A 22527-nucleotide genomic window follows, 5' to 3' on the forward strand; every position below is an offset into this window, starting at 1 on the left:
CTTGTCAAGGCTTTCAGCAGTTCTGTGGTATGCCCTTCCCAACTGAATTTATTATCAAGTGTAAATCCCAGAAATTTAACATTGTCAACATCTTCAATTTGTATGTCTTCATATGTTATACACATGCTAGAAGGAAATCTCTTACATGTTTTGAACTGCATATAGTGAGTCTTTCCAAAGTGTAATGACAGTGAGTTAGCTTTAAACCATCTATTAATGTCAGTGAAAATTTGATTGGCAGCTATTTCTAAATCTGTACTTGACTTCCTACTTATTGAAATGTTGATATCATCTGCAAACAAAACAAACTTATCATTTGGCACTGTAACAGATGAGAGATCATTAATGTACAAAAGAAAAAGCAACAGACCCAAGAAGGAAGCTGGAGGAACACCACATGTAATTAACTTCCAATCAGATGAGGACTGACTTTTTACTGCACAGGTATCTTGCTATGACACCCTTTGTTTCCTTTTATAACAATGAAAACAATCAATTATTGACAAAATTATTTAATTGGGTAGATAAAAAATCTACACACCAAGCGGCGGCAGAACATGCACATAAAAGGCAGTTTAACTGGCAAGGTTTTGGAGCCAGTGGCTCTTTCTTCAGGCACAGGGGTTTAAGGGTGAAGAAAATAGGCTGGAGAGGTCTAAGAAAAGGGGTAGATTCTGGGAAAGTCACCCAGAACTGTGGGTCAGAGGAGATCTACCGTACAGAATGAGAAGGAAAAACTGATTATTGGGGACTGCATCGCATGAGATTTTTTTTCTCTCTGCATTTCGTCTTATGCAGTCACCAACAATTGGTCTTTCCTTCTTATCCTGCGGTTCTGGGTGACTTTCCTGAAATCTACCCCTTTTCCTAGACCTCTCTATCCCTTTCTAGCCCTTTTCTTCACTCTTCTTCCTGCCCCTTCAACCATTCTGATTGAAGAAGGAGCCCCTGGCTCCAAAACCTTGCCAATTACACCATCTTTTATGTGTGTGTTCTGCAGCCACTTGGTGAGTAGATTGTTTCTTACCTGTTAGATAGATACGACTCATACCATTTCACACACTGCCAATGGCACCATAATATTTTAATTTACTTAAGAGAAATCTATGGTCACACAGTCAAAGGCTTTATACAGGTGACAGAAATTGCCAGCAGCCTCTAATTTATTATCTAATGAATTACATACATTCCACTATATGTGTAAATAGCTTTCTCTATATCTGAACTCGTAAGAAACCCAAACTGTGACTTGGACTATATATTATTTGTGGCCAGATGCTTAACAGGGCACTTGAATACAACCTTTTAAAATACGTTTGAAAAATCTGGGAAAAGTGAAATTGGTCAATAGTTAGATGTATCTCTTTATGCTCCTTCTTGTAATGAGACTTATCTTCAGTATATTTCAGTCAGTCTGGAAATGTTCTGCTGATAAGAGATTGATTACAAAAATAACTTAAGACAGAACTCAACTTGCATGTGCACTCTTTGATTAACTTCATTGATATTTTATCATAACTACTAGAATACTTAGATTTTAAAGATTTTATTATGGATGCTACTTCTTACGGAGACATGAGTGACATATCCATTTTACTGGAGCTATTTGTAAAGAATGGTCTCAGATACTCCATTGCACTGTTTACAAAACCTGTTAACTCCAACCTGTCAGTAACAGAAACACAGTACTTGTTAAGAGATTTGCAGCACTACATACACTATAACAAGAAATTATATTAGCAAAGTTTCAAGAACTGTCTTTAAATGATTACTCTAGGAATATCTACAACCCCTGTGTATTGCCCACATAGGGATCATGAAGATATGGTTAGAATAATTACTGCATGCTCAGAGGCATACAAATAGCCATTCTTACCATGCTCCATATGTGAATGGAACAGGAAGAAACCCTAAAAACTTTTACAATGGGATGGACCCTCTGCAATGCGTCTCACAGTGGTTTGCAGCGTGTAGATGTAGATGTAGATGCCGACGCTCTCAGTGCAACTGGTGGGTACTTTCAGAACTCTAAGACTGACTTTTGGACAAGTTTGCATACGCCAACAAATATAGCAAAGCTTCATAAAAAAAAGAATGCTTCTCAAGATCAACCACTCCAACATATACACACAATCTGGAATAGCTACTTGCAGTTCTGATGCTCACCATCACTATCTGAATCTGAACTAGTCAACCAACACACTGCTGTTTGTTTGCTGAGTTTGTGCAGATGGTGCTGACATGTCATTCTGAAGTGCTAAATGGAACAACAGTTTTCTTGAACGTCTTTCCACAGTTGCTACTAATTTGTCTATTTCAGATACAACCCATACACCACATAAGGAATGGGCCAGAACAAATGTTGTGATCAAAGCATGCCTCACATGTGTTGTTTCCTGCATAGTACAATTTTCTTCAGTTAATTCTGTTGGATCACAATTCTCTCTGTATCTACAAACACATAAAATATTTAAATATATTTGTCATGAAGAAGTTGTGTAGGACACAATATGTCATTCAGAGAATCAGTGTGTCAAGAACTCATGTCATAATGATGCTTACCGATCAGATAGAGCGTCTGCGAGAACAGCTACAGAGAAGCATGCTAGTGATCCTGTAGCCACTACAAATCGACATTCGGAGGGAAGATTGTTTCCTGCTCTGAGTTTTTCTGCCAGCCACAAAGCTGCCTTAGCACACTTGCATAGCTTAAGATTAAATCTAGTGCTGGGATGCCGACCTTCTGTATGCTTCCTGGAAAGACATATTTATGTTATTAATCAGGTTTATAGTGGTCAGTGTTGTGACACATTTTTGTATTTACTATAATGACTCATTAATACAAGGGTCATTCAATAATTAAAGAGACAAATTTGTCTGGGGAAAAGACTGCTAGTAGGGCAAGTATGGTGCTTTTATGGCTTTAAGATGGCATCACTGGGATGAGCCCTGATCAGCTAACATATCAACATTGTTTTGTTTATAACCTCAAAAATACATTTCAAGATGGCAAGTCCACTTGAAACGTCCACATTAGTTGAACAATGTGCTGTTATTCGTTTTTTACTTGCTGAAGGCAAGAAACCATTGAATATATACTGAATAATGTCCAAAGTTTATGATGAAGGTCATATGAATCATGCAAATGTTTACAAGTGGGTAGAGCAGTTCAAAAATGGTCATGACTCAGTGACTGATGAACATCATTCTGGCCAGCCACTTGCAGTTTCAACTCCCTCACTTGAAAGTCGAATTGGTGCCATCATTCATGCCAACCGCCATGTGATTGTGGAAATGATAGTTGATAAGGTACAGTTCATAACATTATCTGTAACAAGCTGAAGTACCTCAAAACATGTGCAAGACTGGTCCCAAAGGAGATGACACAGCTACACAAGGAACCAGATTGAGAGTGTGCACAGAGCTAAACGAACGTTGTGAAAGAGAGGGAGAGCACTTCCTCGACAAAATTTTAACTTGTGATGAAACTTGGGTTCACTATTATGAGCCAGAATCAAAAAGACAAAGCATTTAGTGGAAGCATACCAACTCCCCTGTCAAGAAAAAATTCAAAACCCAAGCATTAGCAGGAAAAGTCATGTTGATGGTGTTTTGGGATGCTGAAGGTCCACTTTTTTGTGATTATCATGAAGAGCAGCATACAATGAACAGCCAATACTACTTGGATTTGCTTTTAAACAAGGTGAAGCCAGCCATGAGAGAGAGAGGTCATAGATCTCAGAGAATAGATGTGATTCTCCAGCAAGACAACGCACTTCTTCATATTGCTCCACCAACTTGTGAAACCATCAACAAAATGGGCTTGGAAGTACTGCCTCATCCCCCTTACAGTCCTGATTTGGCACCTAGTGATTTCCATTTGTTTGGTCCACTGTAGGAGGCATTGCGTGGGAAGAGGTTCCAGGACAAGGAGGATGTGAAAAAGTTTGTGGGAAATTGGTTCAATCATCAAGATAAAGATTTCTTTGCGGCCGGAATAACAAATCTTGTAGCCCACTGGAACAAGTGCATAAATGTTCAAGGGGATTGTGTTGAAAAGTAGAAAAAGTATTGCTTTGTAAAAATGAATGCTTTTTTCTCCAGACCAATTTGTCTCTTTAATTACTGAATGACCCTCATATAACAAAACTAAAAACTCTTTCCTAACAGGCCTCAGAAGCCCGAATGGTAGCAACCAACCACCATGTCATCCTCAGCTGGTAGGCATCACTGGATGTGCAGATATGGAGGAGCGAGGGGTCAGCACACTGCTCTCCCAACCATTGTCAGCTTTCATGGCCGTAGCCACTAATTCTCAATCAAATAGCTCCTCAATTGGCCTCACAAGGGCTGAGTGCACCCTACTTGACAAGAGCACTTGACAGATGCAGACAGTCACCCATCCAAGTGCTAGCCAAGCCCGACAGTGCTTAACATCGATGATCTGATGGGAACCGGTGTCTTCACTGCAGCAAGGACATTGGCATTAATATAATAGATAAATTTAAATTAAATTCACACAACAAAATAAATAATTGGGGAAAACATGTTTTAGATGTAAATTTTGACAATTTTCAAATGCATAAATGCTAATATAATGTGCCTGCAATCAAAAGTATTTCATAACTCATTAAGAGAGCTTCAATCCTCTTTTTTAATGCCATAAAATCTCCAAAAAAAGAGCTCAAGTCATTTCTTGTTGATAAATTTCATTTCCTCATCTTCTTGCATGTGAGCAAGTTTCTTCTTGCTCACTTGTTGCATTGGGGTACATTTCTATTAACAGCAAGACTAACCTCCCTCCTTTCTTACAATCTGAGCCCTGCAATCCAGACATTCAATAATTTGTGATCTTCTCTTAACTTGCTACTCAGTTTCATTCCTTACCGAACATTATTAAAATATTTTTGATGTCATAACCACCTCTTATTTGCAGTCACATACAGTTATTGTGGATGATAGATTTTGTGAACTTTTGAGCCACTGAAAATTGGAGTTCAGTGACATTTAAAACTTTACAAATTAAAATTCGATTCAAAAGAAACTGTAATTCTGATGCATGGCTTGGTGGATGCAGTAACAATGATGTCACACACCACTATAAAAGTAGTTATCTTAGCCAAGGGAGTCTGAGTTTTACTGTGAGCTATGGCAGTTTTAGCAGAGTGAATGGAGATATAAATGAGAATATAGTTTGAAAGCTTTATGTAATACTGTTTATGTTCATTTCTAAGCAACAGTACAGTGACAACTGACTGGGCTCGTATTCAAGTGCAGCAGAGACATCTTTTCATTTTTTGCTGACAGATAATAATAATAATAATAATAATAATAATAATAATAATAGGAGTAGTAGTAGCAATAATAATAACAATAAGCAAAGCTATGCAGTACATCATACTAAAAATTTATCCGCTTTCTAAGCTAAACATTTCACTTGTTTTAGAGGGTTGCTGACTGAGCTTTTTAGGCTAGCAAATGGAAGCTGCTGTCGACAAAATGGAAACCAGACACTGCAGCTAAAGTTCTGACATCAGCTGATAGTGTGTGTACTGTAACATCATGATATGTGTATAGTGTCTATATTTTGTGCAGTGACAGAGAATGAGAATGAATGAAATATGGAGCATTAGCCTCACATTATCAAATAATTTCTTTGCAAAACAGCATTGTACTGTGCAGCCCAATGTGGTGTTAAGGGTAAAAAAAGAGCATTATTTTTGTTTCCAAATTTTGGAATATTTTTCTTGTGACTACCATTGCATCTCACTGGCCTGATGCAAGTTACATAAGCAGCTCTGCAGCACTGGGGATGGATCCCACACTTGATTCTGCTGAGCTAGTGACATTATTCTCAGGCTGCTGAGCAAGTAACACTTTCAGAAGGATGAAAGCCAAACAATGGGAGAGCAGAGATCGGTCATATGCGGTGTGCAGGCTGACCGGTGAGACAGTGACCTCAGCAGCAGATCGCTCTCTTGTCTACCAGCCCTCCTACTCTACAAATGTGTCTGCCCACTCCACTGATAGAGAGTGAAATGCTGTCCATCACTATGTACAGTGGCTGTTGATATACTTTCCGGGATGTGAGGTCGTGGTCCAAGAACTTTTCTGCTCCTTACGTTTCGTCCAGAACTGCGCTGGACTTCCTCAGAGGCGCTGCTCCGCTGAGTCTTGCCGACTGACTGGTCGGGTGTCTGAGAGCGACTTATATATTGTGAGAAAGGGGGGCACGGTTCAGGTGACACGTGATGAGCAGTGATAATCCATAGCAAAGATAAGGTTGACTATCGATTACCACCTTGTCAAAGATAAAAATTGTTAGCAATTTTGTAGAGCCACTGATAATCCATAGCAAAGATAAGGTTGACTATCGATTACCACCTTGTCCAAGATAAAAATGGTTAGCAATTTTGTAGAGTCACTGTCCATGTATCGCTAAGTTTCATAGCCTCCTCTTTCCTATTGAAATTATCGTGATGTTTATAAATTTCGATAGCTTCTCTATATAGCCGTGGATAGTAATTTAACATTGTAGATAAAACTTCAGTATCCGAAAACTTCACTTGGTGGTTGCCTGGCTGAAGAGCATGTTCTGCTACAGCTGACTTTTCTATTTTTCCAAGTCGACAAAGACTTTTATGCTCTTTCAGTCACGTGTTTACGCTTCTTTTGGTAGTACCAATGTAAACTTTACCACAGGTACATGGAATTTTATACACACCACATGTCGACAGGGGAGGGCGTTTATCCTTCACAGATCGTAGTACTTGACTTATTTTCTTTGTTGGTTTAAAGATCGGTTTTATGTCATGTTTTCGTAAAATCTTACCGATCTTTAAACCAACAAAGAAAATAAGTCAAGTACTACGATCTGTGAAGGATAAACGCCCTCCCCTGTCGACATGCGGTGTGTATAAAATTCCATGTACCTGTGGTAAAGTTTACATTGGTACTACCAAAAGAAGCGTAAACACATGACTGAAAGAGCATAAAAGTCTTTGTCGACTTGGAAAAATAGAAAAGTCAGCTGTAGCAGAACATGCTCTTCAACCAGGCAACCACCAAGTGAAGTTTTCGGATACCGAAGTTTTATCTACAATGTTAAATTACTATCCACGGCTATATAGAGAAGCTATCAAAATTTATAAACATCACGATAATTTCAATAGGAAAGAGGAGGCTATGAAACTTAGCGACATATGGACAGTGGTTCTACAAAATTGCTAACCATTTTTATCTTGGACAAGGTGGTAATCGATAGTCAACCTTATCTTTGCTATGGATTATCACTGCTCATCACGTGTCACCTGAACCACGCCCCCCTTTCTCACAATATATAAGTCGCTCTCAGACACCTGACCAGTCAGTCGGCAAGACAGCGGAGCAGTGCCTCTGAGGAAGTCCAGCGCAGTTCTGGACGAAACGTAAGGAGCAGAAAAGTTCTTGGACCACGACCTCACATCCCGGAAAGTATATCAACAGCCATGTCACCCGGTCGTGAAAGCCTTCATTCTACACTATGTACAGTTCCCTCCGTGGTCATAGTAGACAGTAGACCAAATGTACCCCATAGAAAAGGAGCATAAATCACCATTTTTGGCAACTCTATTTTTCATTCCATGTACTAGCATGAACAGGATCAGTCCTGGATACCCACTTATGGTCATTAACCCATCCTGCCACCTAAAAGTGGTGTAATGATGTGGGATCACCTCCATTATGTCCACCCGACCTTCTCCTGTGCACTCACATGAGCTGGTACACACATGTGCCCTGCAGTACCTCATTGCAGATTAACAGTCCTGGATGCCCACTTATGCTCATTAACCCATCCTGCCACCTAAAAGTGGTGTAATGATGTGGGATCACCTCCATTACGTCCACCCGAACTTCTCCTGTGCACTCACATGAGCTGGTACACACATGTGCCCTGCAGTACCACATTGCAGATTACATGTCCACCTGTGTTGGATGTGTGCCTGGTGTCCTTGCACATAAGTTTGCATGCTGAGTGCACCTGCCACAGGAGTCAGTCAGGACAGCTAAGTAACTGCGCCAAGTAAGCTATCAGCAACACCCCCTCACCACCCAAGCAAAGCACAGTCAAGTTGTTGGCATCTCATGGACTGCCACAGTCTGCATCACTTTGATGGATGCACCATGCCATTCCGGGCCATCTCCAGTGCTGTCGCCAGCACTGATGCCAGTGCCGCTGCTGTGTCACTGCTCAGGCCGTTGCCACCGCAGTCATCGCCACTTCCACGTGGCGTAAGTGTCACTGCAAAGCATTCTGCTAGTTAACAACTCCAGAAAACTTCCCCCGAGGGATCTTTTCATCAGCAAGAATAGAGTGAGATATCTTTTTGTGTACATCTGTTCAGTCTCAGTTCCAGTTTTGTAATCATGTCTGATTTAAGTCCTCGCTAAGCAGAGATGAGAAAACCATGTCCACAGATGAGCCTGATCACATTACTTTACTGCAACAGCAGATAAGCAACCTGGCACTTGAAGAAATAGAGCTACAGGAGTGGCTTACCATGAAAACTCATGAACATGAAGCTAGAGCTGCCAAAAATGCAGCAACTCCAGGCCCTTCAAGAGCCCCTACGGTTAAACCTGAAACATTAGTACCAGCTATACCCAGTATGCTTCCAGCCATAACTTTTGTACCTTCTTTTGCTGGAAAAACAGGCAAAAATGTAACACATCAGAGATGTGGGATGTACGTGTATATTGCCAGGCCATTTTTGTTAAATGCTGCCAAGCTGAAGGTTCTCGGTGATGCACAAACTTACGTTGAGTCAGTATATGCACTGCAGGAAGCACCCACTTTTGAATTATTGGCAAAGGCATTAGCAGCAAGCATGGAGTTAGCTATTACCATGATCTGTTGTCCATCCTTAGACAGAAAAGCGGGGAGGACTTTGAAGCATTTGCAGACAGAATTAGGGCAGTATCTTGTCACACATATGGCTGGGCTTCCAGTTGTAAGAAAAGCCATCCCATTGAACATAAAACAGGATTGTTGTCCACAAAATAAGTGGTGGAATTCCCCCACGAGGAATGTGCCAGCAGAAAAAAAAGAAAAAGGGGGGGGGAAGATCAGTCAAACACGAGTACTAATGCATGGGGCAATGAGAACAGGGCAGGTTCTGCCACCCACCCTCTCCCTCAATGAAATATATGAACCCTATTAAAAGAGGCAGTCTATGGATGGGAGCGTGGAATGTCAGATCCCTTAATCGGGCAGGTAGGTTAGAAAATTTAAAAAGGGAAATGGATAGGTTAAAGTTAGATATAGTAGGAATTAGTGAAGTTCAGTGGCAGATGGAATGAGACTTCTGGTCAGGTGAACACCTGGTTATAAATACAGAATCAAGTAGGAGTATAACAGGAGTACATTTAATAATGAATAAAAAGATAGGAGCATGGGTAAGCTACTACAAACAGAACACTGAATGCATTATTGTAGCCACGATAGACAAAAGCCCATGTCTACCACAGTAGTACAAGTTTATATGCCAACTAGCTCTGCAGGTGATGAAGAGATTGAAGAAATGTATTATGCAATTAAAAAAAAAAAAATCAAATAGTGACGAGAGGCCGAAAATTTGATAGTCATGGGGGACTGAAATTTAGTAATAGGAAAAGGAAGAGAAGGAAAAGTAGTAGGTGAATATGGAATGGGTGTAAGGAATGAAAGAGGAAGCCACCTGTTAGAATTTTGCACAGAGCATAACTTAATCATAGCTAACACTTGGTTCAAGAATCATAAAAGAAGCCTGTATACATGGAAGAATCCTGGAGATACAAGAAGGTATCAGATAGATTATATAATGGTAAGACAGAGATTTAGGAACCAGGTTTTAAATTGTAAGACATTTCCAGGGGCAGATGTAGACTCTGACCACAACCTTTTGGTTATGAACTGTAGATTAAAACTGAAGAAACTGCAAAAAGGTGGGAATTTAAGGAGATGGGACCTCGATAAACTGACTAAACCAGAGGTTGTACAGAGTTTCAGGGACAGCATAAGGGAACAATTGACAGGAATGGGGGAAAGAAATACAGTAGAAGAAGAATGGGTAGCTTTGAGAGATGAAATACTGAAGGCAGCAGAGGATCAAGTAGGTAAAAAGACGAGGGCTAGTAGAAATCCTTGGGTAACAGAAGAGATATTGAATTTAATTGATGAAAGGAGAAAACATAAAAATGCTGTAAATGAAGCAGGTAAAAAGGAATACAAACATCTCAAAAATGAGATCGACAGGAAGTCCATAATGGCTAAGCAGGGATGGCTAGAGGACAAATGTAAGGATGTAGAGGCATATATCACTGTGGGTAAGACAGATACTGCCTACAGGAAAATTAAACAGACCTTTGGAGAAAAGTGAAACACCTGTATGAATGTCAAGAGCTCAGATGGAAAACAGTTCTAAGCAAAGAAGGGATGGCAGAAAGGTGGAAGGAGTATATAGATAGTCTATACAAACACAATGTTTTTGAGGGCAATGTTGTGGAAATGGAAGAGGGCGTAGATGAGGATGAAATTGTAGATATGATACTGTGTGAAGAGTTTGACAGAGCACTGAAAGACTTAAATCAAAACAAGGCCCGGGAGTAGACAACATTCCATTAGAACTACTGATAGCTTGATGTATGAGACAGGCGAAATACCCTCAGACTTCAAGAAGAATGTAATAATTCCAATCCCAAAGAAAGCAGGTGTTGACAGGTGTGAAAGTTACTGAACTATCAGTTTAATTAATCACAGCTGCAAAATACTAACAAGAATTCTTTACAGATGAGTGGAAAAATTGTTAGAAGCCAACCTTGGGAAAGATCAGTTTGGATTACATAGAAATGTTGGAACACGTGAGGCCATACTGACCTTACTCCTTATCTTAGAAGATAGATTGAAGAAAGGCAAATCTACATTTCTAGCATTTGTAGACTTACTGAAAATTTTTGACAATGTTGACTGGCAGGGGTAAAATACGGGAGCAAAAGTCTGTTTACAATTTGTACAGAGACCAGATGGCAGTTATAAGAATTGAGGGGCATGAAAGGGAAGCAGTGACTGAATAGGGAGTGAGACAGGGTTGTACCCTATCCCCAATGTTATTCAATCTGTATATTGAGCAAGCAGTAAAGGAAACAAAAGAAAAATTTGGACTAGGAATTAAAATCCATGGAGAAGAAATAAAAACTTTGAGGTTTGCGGATGACATTGTAATTCTGTCAGAGACAGCAAAGGACCTGGAAGAGCAGTTGAACAGACTGGACAGAGGATATAAGATGAACACCAAGAAAATGAGGGTAACGGAATGCAGTCAAATTAAATCAAGTGAAGCTGGGGGTATTAGATTAGGTGATGAGACACTTAAAGTAGTAGATGAGTTTTGCTATTGGGGCAGGAATATAACTGATGATGGTCAAAGTAGAGAGGATATAAAATGTAGACTGGCAATGGGAAGGAAAGCGTTTCTGAAGAAGAGAAATTTGCTAACATTGAGTACAAATTTAAGTGTCAGGAAGTCTTTTCTGAAAGTATTTGTGTGGAGTGTAGCCGTTTATGGAAGTGAATCATGGATGATAAATAGTCTAGACAAGAAGAAAATAGAAGCTTTTGAAATGTGGTGCTACAGAAGACTGCTGAAGATTAGGTAGTAGTTCACATAACTAATGAGGAAGTACTGAATAGAACTGGAGAGAAGAGGAATTTTTGGCACAACCTGACTAAAAGAAGGGATCAGTTGGTAGGACACATTTTGAGGCATCAAGGGATCACCAGTTTAGTACTGGGGGGAAATGCAGAGGGTAAAAATCATAGAGGGAGTCCAAGGCATGAATACACTACACAGATTCAGAAGGACATAGGTTGCAGTAGTTACTCGGAGATGAAGAAGCTTGCACAGGATAGAGTAGCATGGAGAGCTGCATCAAACCAGTCTCTGGACTGAAGACCACAACAAGAACATATATGAGATAACACTGCCGTACGAAGCACTGAAGTTCTTCATTGTAATGCTTTTATCACCCCTGTGCCTACCTACTAGAAACATGTAGAACAACGAGAAGCCTGTCAATGTAAGTTTACTTCCACCAGCTTGGAGACACCAGCATTTCACTCCTTCTCTATAAGGAATATGGCCAAAAATACAAGTAAAAAAGTTCTATTGCCACTATGTGTGACATTGCGAACAGTGCCAGATTGTACGTGACATCGCAAAGCTTTTAGCCAAAAGCTCCACCCTGTGCTTCACATGTCAGTGAGCCACCTGTGTGAGGAAGCACATGTGTGCCTCAAGCTAACTTTTCAGACATCGAAAGATGAATTCTTCTCACTAAGTTTGTAGGTTGCATCGTACTTTAACAATGAAATTTTAAAACAGGAAGTTGAAAATTAAACCCACTCATCAAGTGAATAGTTATGCATTTGCCTAATGGCTTGATAAAACCAATTTTGAAAGATAGAGTACCTATACAGGCAATCTGGTAGAATCCTTGCACAGCAAGCAAATATTTGAGTCCCTTCTGAAGGAACAGCATCGTTGTGACAGGTAATCTGCAAAAACCAGTTCTTAGATGTTGATGAACTGTGTATGGGACTGGAGTTAATCCCTCAGCATCAGTTAAGGCCTGAAGATCATGTGCTGAAGCGCCAAAACAGGTATCCATACAATAGATAACATTGCAACAATGGCTGTAGACATTCCATTTTATTACATAAGTGAACGGGTCTCTCAGACCTCCAGTCAGAAGGATGGATGTACTGAAACAGTATGTTACTGCCGGTTGAGGCCAGGGTAACTTTGGGAGTGGAGAATGTGTTGTAAGGATAACTTCCATCTGGACAAGTCAGAAAAGCTGGTGGCGGAGGGGAGGTCACAAATGGCTTGGGTAGCAAAGTAGCCATTGAAATCAAGCATGTTATGTTGAGCTGTGTGTTATGCTACAGGGTGGTCTACTCTGTGCAGTGGCCTTTCATGCTGGTGCACAGCTGGTTGGTAGTCATACCAATATAAAAAGCTCTGCAGTGATTCAAGAAAAGTTGGTATATGACATGACTGCTTTCACAGTAGGCCTGGCCTCTGATGGTGTTGGTTAAGCCTGTGATAGGACTGGAATAGGAATTGCTGGGTGGCTGGATTGGGCAGGTCTTACACCTGGGTCTTCCACAGGGATATGATCCTTGGTGCAATGGGTTGGGATTGGGAGTGGCATAGGGTAAGTGTCTTTTAGTTGCTCCTGTCTGCAATTTAACATGTCACCTTTAGAGTAAGTGGAAATCTGTCTTTTTCTTACATTGTTTATCTGTAGTTACTTTCTTATCATCTACAACTGTTTTTAAGGAGAAAAGATATTGAGAAGTGAGTTTCATGTTGTGGTTAACACAAATATAATTGAGATGTCTAAGGCACACTGGTTGTTTTTGAGCTTGTAGCATGTATGCGTACTCCTGAGATTTGTTGATATTATGGTGAGACAGCTTTATCTGGGCTGTGCTCCCATACTGTATACAACAAAATTCACAAAACGTTGACTCACTGGATTTTCTGATAAACTCAAACAATGGAAACTCTAGGTAGAAATATCAACAGTGTAAGAAGAGGCGGATGGCTGCTTACCATAAATAGGACATACTGAGTTGCAGACAGGCACAATTAAAAAAGATATTTACACATAAACTTAATCACATTCTCAATATGAGACATAATAAACAAGTCCCAAGGGAAATAGCAGTAAGGTGTAGGGGGGGAGGGGAAGTGTCCAAGCATAAGGCATGTTATTAAGGGGAGGTTTACTATCTTTGGCCCGAAAAAAACATGTTCTTTGAGAATTTTTTTCTCAGGATGTGTTACTGATATCAGTGTAAAATTTGGTCAAAATGTTTATTGATATTTCCTCTACAAACTAGAATTTTTTCGAGCAGAAATGTCGAAGAGCAAAGGTGGAAGTGCCGTCGGAAGGAAACAAAATTTCGATGTAGACCTCCATTCGCAGTATGACACAGTTCGGCTGGCTCGTCTGAAATCAAAATTGAATTGATGTTAGCAAAGTATATAAGATTCTTTAGGAGTTGTACCTCGCTTAAGTTATTTGGACCATAGGAAACAAAATGATGGCCATTTGAAAAAACATAGGGTTTTTTTCATTGATTTTTCGACTTCATCGGCCAAGTAAAAATATTTATAGTTGATGGATCGGAATAAAAGTGGTACAACTCTTAGACAATTTAGTTAGCTTTGTCAGAAACAAAGAATCATGCCAATCGGTTCAGTAGATTTGAAGTTAACACACCATTTGATAAAAAGAAAGTCATTTCGAGAAAAATGCGTTTGAAGTTTTGACTACATATAAATGCAATATTATGCAATTTATGTTCAATCTGCTATTCCAGATCCATAAACTAGTCCTTCCTCTTCCTCACAGAGGGAATTCGGCTCGATCTGGGGCATCCTGCGCAGCTCCAGAGCAGTTCATATGGCTGGTGACAAGCAGTTTTCGGGGGCTTGAATCCAGTGGTCATTCAAATGCTTGGCGAACTGTGTCAAATAGAGTGCCAGGGTGACATCCATCATTGCCATGGTCTTCAGAATTGCTGAATACACTTCACTGAAGCTGCTCACTGCCAGGAAAGTTGCAGTCTCCGCAGTCTTTGCACCAGAATGCAAATGCTTGGGGGCTAACTTACAAACACACGCATTCAAACTTTCATTTGAATTTTGTTTGTTTCCTCCCAATCACCAGTACAGTAACTCATCCTCCAAAAGAAAAAACTGGTGCATGAAAAAGGCCAATTTCAGGCAGGTGCATTTTTTTGTTCAACTGTGACTAGCAAACATTTCCATTCCGTATTGGGAAAAACTGTTTCAGGGGTGGATTCTAAACACTTTTATGGATCCAAAAATGCAACTTTTTGAACCAAAAGATAGTAAACCTTCTCTTAACCTGTTGTACCTCTGTGGTCACTGTGGGTGTGTCAGGCAACTTGTGTGGCTGACCCAGCCCATGGATAGTGGACGGAGGTGAGGAATGGGGATGGTCATGAAGGTGATGTATCACAGAAAGTTCATCCTCAGCCATGTGGAAGTAATAATGAAGAATTCCATTGTCATTCTGGAGTTGAATCTGTGTTTCATGACAGTCCAAGTGGAGTTCTTGGAGGCCCATAATGCAATTGATCTAATCAACACATTGTCACAGGTATTAATTGGTGGCAGATGGTTGAACTGCATGACATGGTCGTAGGTTGATGCTATCATGACACATTGTTATGGTGACAAAATCACAGATTCTCTTGGCAGAACATCTGAATGCAAGTGTGCTAACTCGCCCATGTGCAGTGAGGGAACAAGGTGGAAGGCCCAATAAAAATTGGTGCCAAGAACCAATTTGCTCAAGTCAGCAATAATGAGCACCCAAGTGAATGGCATGGAAAATCCCAGGTTGAGTCGTCGGACTGTGAACAGTAATGACAGAGTCACTGGTGGGCTTCAGCTGAAGCTGCAGGGTGACCATCATTAGTAGGGAAAGTGAAGGTGGCAATGTGTAAACCCTGGGTATTGGTGTCGATGAGAAACTGGAGGCCACTGTTCTGGTGAAGGATATATCTGTATCTATATATCTACATCTACATACATACTCCACAAACCAATGTACAGTGCATGGCAGATGTACTATTGCTAGTCATTTCCATCCTGTTCAACTTGCAATAGAGCAAGGGAAAAATGACTGCCTATATGCCTCCATATGAACCCTAATATTTGTATCTTTTCTTCATGGTCCTTAGGTGAAATGTATGTTGGCAGCAGTAGAATCAATCTGCAATCAGCTTCAAATTCTGGTTCTCTAAATTCTCTTTTAGTGTTCCTCAAAAAGAATGTTGCCTTCCCTACGGAAATTCACATTTGAGTTCCCAAATGATCTCCACAATACTTCCACGTCATTCGAACCTATTGGTTACAAATCTAGATGCCCACCTCCAAACTGTTTTGATGTCTTCCTTTAATCCAACCATGTATTATTCGCAAACACTCAAGCAGTACTCAAGAACAGGTTGCACCATTGTCCTACAAGCAATCTCCTTCACAGATGAACCACAATTCCCCAAAGTTCTGTAAATAAACTGATTTTGACTATTCACTTTCTCTACCACAATCCTCACACATCGTTTTCCAGTCTTATGCCTAGACATTTAAGTGATGTGACCATGTCAAGTAAGACACTACTAATGCTGTATCTGAACATTACAGGTTTGTTTTTCCTACTCATCCACTTTAACTTGCATTTTTCAACATTTAGAGCCACCTGCCATTCATCACACCAACCAGAAATTTTGTCCAAGTCATCTTGTATCCTCCAACAGTCAGTCAATGACAACACATTACCTTACTCCAAAGTATCATCACCAAACAACCGCTGAATGCTGCCCACCCTGTCCACCAAATCATTTATGTATATAGAGAATAGCAGTGGTCCTATCACACTTCCCTGGAGTGCTCCTGACAGTATCCTCATCTCTGATAAACACTGGCCATCAAGGGCAACTTACTGGTTTCTATTACTTAAGCAGTCTTCATGTTACTCGCATTTCTGGGAAAATATTCCATATGCTCATACCTTCATTAACAGTCAGCAGTTGGACCCTGTGCAAATTCTTTTCAGAAATATGGAATCTGTCTGTTGCTCTTCATCCATAGTTCACAGTATATCTTATAAGAAAAGGGCAAGCTGAGTCTCGCATAAGTGAAGCTTTGTAAAACCGTACTGATTCATGCACATAAGCTCCTCAGTTTCAGGGAAATTTATTATATTCAAACTCGAAATATGTTCAAGAATTTTGTGATACAGTACTCTTTATGAAACTGAATTGGGACTCTATTGGAAGCTGGGGATTTATTTGTTTACAACTGTTTCAGCTGTTTCTCAATGCCAGAGATGCCAATTACTATGCCCTCCATATGAGAGTCTGTACAATGGTCAAATAATGATATGTTTGTGTGAGCCCCTGTGTGAGTGCTTTCTTAAATATGAGATTTAAAACTTCAGCCTTTCTTTTTCTGTCTACTATTGCCTCACCAGACTCATCAACAAGTGACTGGATAGAGGCCTGCCACTCACTTTGTGATTTTACATAGTACCAGAACTTTCACAGGTTCTTGGAAAGATATTTTGCTAAGGTATGATGGTGACAGATGAATGCTTCACACACAATACTTCTTACAGATGCATGCATTTCTACTAACTTTTGCCTGTCATCATTTGTGCATTATTTTTTGAACTGAGAGTGTAACCGTCTTGCTTCCTCACCAGTTTCCCAATTTTGATATTAAACCGCAGCAGGTCTTCTCCACCCTTAAGCCATTTACTCAGCGCCTACTTCTCCACGTAGGATTTACAATCCACTTAAACTTTGTCCTCATTTCCTCTATATCCATCATGATGGAACTAAATGATGTCCATTCATTTTCCAAGTGGGATGTCAACAACTACTTATCTGCTCTTTCTATAGAAAATACTCTCCTATCCTTCTTGATGGTTTTATTACATTGGTAACCATAATTGGCATGATGACATCATGATTACTAATCTCTGTCTCTATAATGACACTAGTGATAAGGTTGGGCCTGTTTGACATGACAAAGCCTTGAATATTTTCATTGCATATGGGTTCTTGAGCTAGCTTCTCCAGACATATTTCAGAAAACATTTTCAGAAGTACTTGACTGGCCTAAGTGAACTTAAATTAATCACTATGTTTTTACTGGCCACTCAATTCTGCTGTAACAGTTGTAGAATCATCAAAAAAAGTAAACACTCATTAGTGCAGAAATACCCAGAGTATTCAATATTAGTTGGAGGTTACTTTAACATAACAAGAATAGACTGGAGTGCCTATGGAGTCACTGGATTAGTCAGCGAATGGAAATCATTTAGTTCTAATGTGATGGGAGTAGAAGAATTATGCATGAAGTTTAAACTGATTGTAAACCATTCTATGAAGGATTATGTGCCGAGTACGTGGATGAAAGATGGAAAAGACCTGCCTTGCTTTAATAACAAAATTCAAAAAATGCCAAGGAGGCACAGATTGTTGTACTCTTGGGTCAAAAAAGAATGTGGGAATGTTTACAGGCAAACATTAGTAGAAATCCACATGTCTGCAAAAAGATCAATTTTTGAAGCATACAACAACTTGTAAGGTGACAGGAGATTTTACCACCTTACATGTGATTCTCTATGACATGCCAATTCAACTGGCATGGCACATACCATACTTTGGACATCATGAGCAGTGCAACGAGCAGTGGGCACAAACATTAGAGAGGCATAAAAAACTGACCCTCAGAGCAGTGAGCCAATTTAAGATGACAATGGTCTGGGCCCTTGTCTCTGCATATTTCTAAGGCAGGTAGAAAAAACCCTATTGCAGTTTTAGTAAACACACAGATCATGTGATCCTGTCATGAATAGCACATTGGCTCCTTGTGCAAAGACACCTGGTACAAATTAAATGCAATAACAAAAACTTGGATGCTGATTGAATTGGAGGAAACAAGATGAGCCATTATAGTTAACGTTCCTGTGAGAACTTTGAGGGCAATATTGTGCACATCACCCAGCCTTGGCAAGAGTACAGAGCCATTTTGTCTTAACCTAGGGACACATACAGTCTTCTGCTTCATGGAAACTGAGGGAAGTTTTTAACTGAATTCAGTTAGAGACCAGCATAGTGGTATTAGGTTGACAGATACAAGACACTTCGCACACAGCAGCCTGCCATCACCACCACTGTTGCAGCACATCGGTGAGGCACTAAATGTAACAGCCATTAGTGTGTTTTCATTTAATAACTGCATAAGCTTGGAGTAAGAGCTAGAATTTGTTCATGTCTGTGACAGCCTCATCAAATTCGGGTAAGTCATACAGGTAATAGGAAACATTGCCCAGTTACATCAGCTTAGTTTATATTGTCTGAGTGAATATTTCTGATTGAAATTTCAGTTCAGATTTATACTTACACTTTTGTCATTTTTTTTTCTTATTAAGTTTTGTTAAATTGGATGAATATACTTTTCTTGGCTTATATTTTTGGCACGGAGTCTTCCTAGACTGTATAGGATTTTCCTAAGATTACCATTTTCCCATCCTGATCCCAAATGTGTATGGTAATTTATGCAATGAAAAATTTCTATGAACAGGGAGTAGACTGGTTGTTTGTCCTAAAATAGAGGTCCCCCTTCCTCACTGATGTATTTTAGGTACAGCTGTTCTTCTGTTGTCTAACAGTGGGTGTATTTGGCATCTCCCCACCTGGCAGTGCCTGGGTCCACAGGCTTAATATTTTACTTTTTGGAGTACTCCTTGTGCACTAAGTGGTGGGATAAATTACACAAAAACCAGAGTACTTCATGTGTTAGAAACTTCCACTGTCATATCTTAGTGAAGGATCTTGCCAACAATCCCAAGAAAATTCTGGTTCTACTAGAAATCAGTACATGTGCCAACACATCTATCCACTCACTTGTTGACCAGCCTGGTGTAACAATAGAAGGCAGTAAATGAGAAGCTAAAGTTTTCATTTTTGTATTTAAAAAATCATTTGTGTAGGGGCATCATACAGACAGGTCACCATTTGATCATCACACAGACTCCCATATGGACTACATAGAAATTGCCATCCCTGGCACTGTGAAGCAATTGAAAGAGTTGAAAAAAAATTAGTTTCCAGGTCTGGATGAAATCCCAATTCGGTTTTACAAAGAGTAGTTTACAGCATTGGCCCCTTAATTAGCTTGCAATTATTTGGTGTCTCTCATCCAGTGCAAATTACAGGTGCCTTCTGTGAAAGAATGGACCCACAAAATTACACACATATCCTTAACATCAGTTTGCTGCAGAATTCTTGAACATTTCGTCAGTTTGAATATAATGAAGGTCCCCGATACGAAAAATCTCATGTCCATGAATCAACACTGTTTTAGAAAGAATCACTTGCACAAAACTGTTAATACACATCAATAAAATGAATACTCGACAAGACTAATTTCCCTTGTTTCATTTGTGTGTGGAATAAGAAAGACTAATAGAGGTATGTGGTACCCTCTGCCATACACCATAAGCTGGCCTGTGGAGTACATAGTATGTAGATGTAGATAAAAGTACAAGAAAACATCCTAGCTTTTAGCTTTTGGAACTATTAGTTCCTTCCTCTGGGAGGAAAGAGAGAGATGTTGTGGGAGGTTAGATGGGAGTGGAAGATTAGAAATGAGAGTCACATCATTAAGACTACAGAATGAAAAAGATTTATCTGTTTAAAGATAAAAGAGCAACTTTGATGTTGTCATAAGCTGGGTCACAATCCAGTGAAAGAAAATACCAAGAAAACCCAAGTCTCTTGCAAAATATCCATTAACAGTGATGACACAATCCATACAATGAATAATACCAACATATACTTAAGTTTGTAAGCATCGGCTGGGCTGGGCAAATGAGTAGGAACGAGAGCATATTTGCTCAATGAAGCACTGGTGAGAGAATTACAGATCTTCTTATTCATGAATCATGACCAGTGACACTGTCCTTGACATTTGCGCATACTGTGCTTGGGATAAAACATGGAGCACCACACCACTGGAATTCTCAGCCAAAAGCTGATTATCATATTTTCCATGTTGCTTTCTGGTGGGGATAATAAAAAGAGTTTAATAATTTCAAGAATCTCACCTTGTGTCTGGGAACTGTAATACAATTACAAGACAGGCAGTGAACAAAGCACCCTGTAATGAGTCTAGCACCACTACTGGGCCTAAGTGCCAGTTTTCTTCCATTTCTCTCTCCAGAAGCAATCTTTTGTCTTCATCTTCTTCCCACAGCACTACCTAGAATTTCATGAAACATGCAAGCTCCTAAAATACATTTTATGTTATTAAATGAAACTGTCCCACAGAAATCAAACAATGGAAACTCCAGCTAGGAATACCAACAATGTAGGAAAAAATGGATTGCTACTTACCATAAAGAAGACATGTCAAGTTACAGACAGACACAATTAAGACACTCACTTACAGCTTTTGGCCACAGCCTTTATCAGTAAAGAGCAACACACACACAGAACATTCACATGCACACACAAGCAAGCTCAACTGATGCATACACAACTGCCAACTTCAGCATCTCAGGCCAGAATGCAATGTCATTTGGGATGCAAGCAGCAATCTGGAGGGGGTCGGAAAGGGGATGGTATAGTAGTGTATGGGTGGGGAGAGAGATGAAGACTGCATTCCGGCCTGAGATGCTGGAGTTGGTGGTCACGTGTGCATCTGGTGTGCTTGCTTGTATGTGTGTGTGTGAATGTTGTATGTGTCTCTCTTTACTGATGAAAGCTGTGGCTGAAAGCTATATGTGAGTGTCTTTTAATCATCCCTGTCTGCAACTTGACATGTCTTCTTTACAGTAAGTAGCTGTCTGCCTTTTCCCACGTTGTTGATACAACAGAAATGTTTATATACCATAATATTTTAATAATATGTTTAACAGAATGTCCTTAACTTACCTAACTGTACCAGAATTCACATTTAACACTAATATTTACTCTTTAAAGGATACTTTTCAGAAACTTAGCCATGATAGAAATATACTTATTCAATTTGTTGAGAAAGAAACTTGACATCATTGAGAAGATTCACACAGAGAGACTAGCATACCTCATCAAGGTACAATTGTAACAAAAATAACCACAGAGGTATAAAATACTAGAAAAACAAGGGTGAAAGTCTATACATTCAGTAAACTGCATAAGTTGGTGGTTATATCATACCTGATTTAGGAGCCACAAGCAAGGATGACAAAGAGGACACTGCCTCTTCAAATTAAAATTTAGGATTTCTTAAACTTGTTTAAGACAAATTCCAGGGCGAATCTTTTGCATACAAAATGGCTTTTGATCCATCTCTAACAATCTCATTATCAATGAGACAATATGCAATAAATATAGTGGGAAAGTTCTGGCAGAATGTTAAACTTTAGAAGTAAGGGAGACCACACATTGAATAGTAGAAGTGTTGAAATGTCAACAGGCATGCACAAAAGGAAAAGTCTTTCTTTTTATTTTCTTTCTTTCTCTCTCTTTTGTGTGCTTGTCAAAGACTTAATGCTTCTGCTATTCAATGAGTAGACAATAAACAATAACCTTCCTTCTTACATGCAGTGACTGTGATGTTGGGGGATGGGTCATATGTCTTTGGGAGAATGAGCAACTGGAAGGTAATCTACAGTAATTGGAAGTATATTATTCATCCAAGGAATAACTCCTTCTGCCCACAGAGGGAAAATAAAATCCTTGTAGCTCCCATCCTGATTCACTAATTCCCTCTACTTAGAGGACCAGTCACAATGTGTGCTGTTTGTGCTGTACAATTATCTGTCCATTACATTTTGAGACAATGTAGAAAATTTGCTATGAAGGTGAACCATAAATAGGAGACTTGTCATCTATTTTATGTGATGACAAAAAGT

At 39.7% G+C, this 22527-nt stretch overlaps 1 protein-coding gene across 1 annotated transcript in view; it reads right to left on the reverse strand.

Annotated features, from left to right (window-relative positions):
* Positions 1 to 22527, reverse strand: part of LOC126236022 (uncharacterized) — a 158650-nt gene that overhangs the window by 106330 nt on the left and 29793 nt on the right. Inside the window, exons 3-4 of the mRNA XM_049945044.1 lie at positions 20737 to 20891; positions 2563 to 2754 (exon numbers count right to left, since the gene is read on the reverse strand). Of these exons, the coding sequence (XP_049801001.1) occupies positions 2563 to 2754; positions 20737 to 20891 (347 nt within the window). The remainder of the gene's footprint in view (positions 1 to 2562; positions 2755 to 20736; positions 20892 to 22527) is intronic.

This window comes from Schistocerca nitens, chromosome 2 (assembly GCF_023898315.1).
Source record: "Schistocerca nitens isolate TAMUIC-IGC-003100 chromosome 2, iqSchNite1.1, whole genome shotgun sequence".
NCBI classification, from domain to species: Eukaryota; Metazoa; Arthropoda; class Insecta; order Orthoptera; family Acrididae; genus Schistocerca; species Schistocerca nitens.